The sequence below is a fragment of the Vespa mandarinia genome, chromosome 1 (genome assembly GCF_050613455.1).
Source record: "Vespa mandarinia isolate Hongniang chromosome 1, ASM5061345v1, whole genome shotgun sequence".
NCBI lineage: Eukaryota > Metazoa > Arthropoda > Insecta > Hymenoptera > Vespidae > Vespa > Vespa mandarinia.
In genome coordinates this window covers 3,197,501-3,200,701 of record NC_140810.1, presented here as the reverse complement: position 1 = coordinate 3,200,701, position 3,201 = coordinate 3,197,501, and the positions used below count along the sequence as shown (strand labels likewise).

Below are 3,201 nucleotides of genomic sequence, written 5' to 3'. Positions count from 1 at the left end.
TGTTTTTTTTTTTTTTTCTTCTTTCCTTTCCTTCCTTTTTCTTTTTTCTTTTTCCCCCCTTCTTTCTCTTCAAGTCCATGGTCGAGTAAATAATGTTATGAAAAAAAAAAGAAAAAGAAAAAAAAAACTTGCCATACTAATTTCAATCGATTTAATGAATATACAATTAGTTCTTATACTCATCGAACACACATACGTGTTTTCAATAAGAATTTCCTTAGGAAAGTTTTATAAATGAAGCATGCTTAACCATACGCACGTAGAGAAATAAAGAATGATCATGAGAGGTAAAGAAAGAAAGAAAAAAAAAAACAAAAAAAAGAATAGAACACACATAGGCACCTACACATACATACATACATACATATACACACACACACACACACACACATACCCTTAAGAGTGATTTATAAAGTAACAAAACCAAAATGCATGAATTTCATACATGTGGGTAAAAAAAAATTGAACTTTACGATGAATACATACATATGTGTGTTTGTGTATGTGTGTGTGTGTGTGTGTGTGTATTCATACTATTAATTTCATATCACCCTTTTATTATATATTGCGGAACGTACATTGAATATTATCATTGAGTTTCTTCTACTTCTTTTTCTATAATGAACAATTTGAAAGATTACAAATGCCAGGTTAAAGTGTGAAAAAAGAATTCTATTAAAAACGAACGCATGCGCGCGCATGTACTTTTTTGAAAAGAATATTAAACGTCAAAATATATTTGTTGAAAGAAAGATAATCGATCGTAAATCGAGTCGAGAAATCGTGCCATTTAATAAATCCTTGCTAATCGAAGAAAAAGAGTCTAATGAAATCAAGAAGAAAAAAAAGAAATAAAAGAACAAGCTAAATATATATATATATATATATATATATATATATATATAAATGAAAAAAGGAAGAAGAAAAAGAAAAAGCAGAAAAATATACAGAAAAGACACGATTTTCATTAAAGACAAATTTTTATTCGACTTTGCAGACGCATATATATGTACGTATATTCCAATTCGCAAATTTTTTTTTCCTCTCTGTCTTTTTTTTTGTTTTTGTTTTTGTTTTTGTTTTTGTTTTGTTTTGGAAAAACTATTACGTATGTATATTTTGCTCTTGGCAAAAAGAAATTTTATATTTTATTTATTACTTGGCAATAATGAGACAAAGGGATAGAAGATATAAATTTCAATGACGCACCGCAATGGGAAAACTCTTTTTTTTTATTCTTTCGACATTGAGATTAATTTTTTCCATTTTATTTTATTTTATTTTATTTTATTTTCTTTTCATTTTTTTTTTCTTTCTTCATTTACTTTTATCCCCATTTTATATGCATTTTCAATTTCTTTAGACGAAGTAAACGATTCTCTGTGATAACGAGCACAAAAGATATTTTGTCGCTTAAAAAAAAAAAAAAAAAGAAAAAGAAAAAAATATCGTTTTCGTGTCGCCACTTACTTCATTCCTATCTTATTATATCTTATTTCTATCTTATTTATCCTTTTTATTTCTATCTTTATTTCCTCTCTCTTTTTTTTTTTTTTTTTTTCCTTAAAATTTTTTTAATTCATTCATCGTTTCCTTCCCTTTGACGAATTTTAGATTGATATATATATCAACGTTGATCTATATCTTGATCTTTATTATTATCATATTAAAATTCTTCAAACACAGGGCACTTACTTTGAGTCGATTAATTGTAGTGATTAGTAGTCCGACTAGTTTTAAGAAATTTAACAGTATCGAATTTAAGATAAAGAGAAAGGGAGAAAGAGAGAGAGAGAGATAGAAAAATTCTCAATATATAAATACATACATATATATATATGTATATACACACATATATATATATATGTATGTATGTATACTTTCTCTTATTCTCGTAATGCGTGCGTAATATAACCATTAGATAAGCAAAATGATATGAGTATCGAATGTCAGTCGAAAAAAAAAGAGGGAAAAGAAAAGGAAAAGAAAAAAAATGCACAAATGCAAAGTTTTGAATCGAAACTCTCGTCCTCGCTCAAAATCGCCAAAATTTATAGATCGAACTTATAGATGTTATTTCGATTAACAAAGATATATTTGAATGAAGTAGTATTATATCGATCGAATTGATTTAAATCGATCGACGACGAAGTTAATGTGAAGAAATGAAAAAGAGCGAGAAAGTATTGTAATTGTTAGAATTTTCCTCCTATCTTTTTATTTATTATTATTTCTTTTTTTTTCTTTTTTTTTTGCTTTTTTGTTTTCTATTTCTTTTTCCTTTTATTCTTTTTTTTCTTTTTATTTCTTCATTTTTTTTTTTTTGTTTTGTCTTATTGAAAGAATATAATTATCGATGAAAATATTTCATTTTATTGTTAAAGAATATATACAGGGTGAGTGTAAAAGAAGTGTAATTGTTATTGATTCATATATATATATATATATATATATATGAATGTATTTGAGATATACGAATTGTGTTTTACGAAATTATTAAAAGAAAAATATTAATAAACGTAACTTTTATTGAAAATAATAATAATAATAATAATAATAATAACAATAATAATAATAATAATAATAATAATTTCGTTGTTTCGTTCTACGAATGTTCTACAATATATTAACGTTTATTAATAATCTTCTATTAGTTTAGCGACGTGAAATATATCGATGTATTTTTTTGAAAACAGCTTGAAAAAAAAAATTCACTCTGTATTGCGTAATACACGATTCTTCCTTTTTCTTTTCTTTTTGAATTAAAGACGAGCGAACCGTCGTCGTCGTCGTCGTTGTCGTTGTATCATAGCTGTATGATATTCGTTCTAGTTCATAAGAGTAAGATGCCCTGTGCTGTGATTAGAGTATGTTCTACGAGCAGTGAGAGATCGTGTTTTTGTGATTTGCAAGGCAGCGAAGTACATATGTGTAAAACGAATGATTATTATCGAATAAAAGATCTACCACACACGTCTATCTTGAATTTCACGGATGCTCCTCTCTTTTATTATATTTTGGTTTCTTTTATAATTTAGTTCGTTCAAAAAAAAAAAAGAAAAAAATAGATAAACAAACAAATAAATAAATAAATAAATAAATAAATAAATAAAAAAAAAAAAACAAAAAAAGAAAAACTGAACAAAGAAAAAAAAAAGAAGAAGAAGAAAAATGTTTCCCTCAACGACGTCGTTTAAATAC

At 25.8% G+C, this 3,201-nt stretch overlaps 1 protein-coding gene across 1 annotated transcript in view; it reads right to left on the bottom strand.

Moving 5' to 3' along the window:
- Positions 1-3,180: 3,180 nt before the first annotated feature.
- Positions 3,181-3,201, bottom strand: part of LOC118444912 (integrator complex subunit 12) — a 1,176-nt gene continuing 1,155 nt past the window's right edge. Inside the window, exon 2 of the mRNA XM_035873691.2 lies at positions 3,181-3,201. This exon is cut by the window's right edge and continues 288 nt beyond it. Within this exon, the coding sequence (XP_035729584.2) occupies positions 3,181-3,201 (21 nt within the window).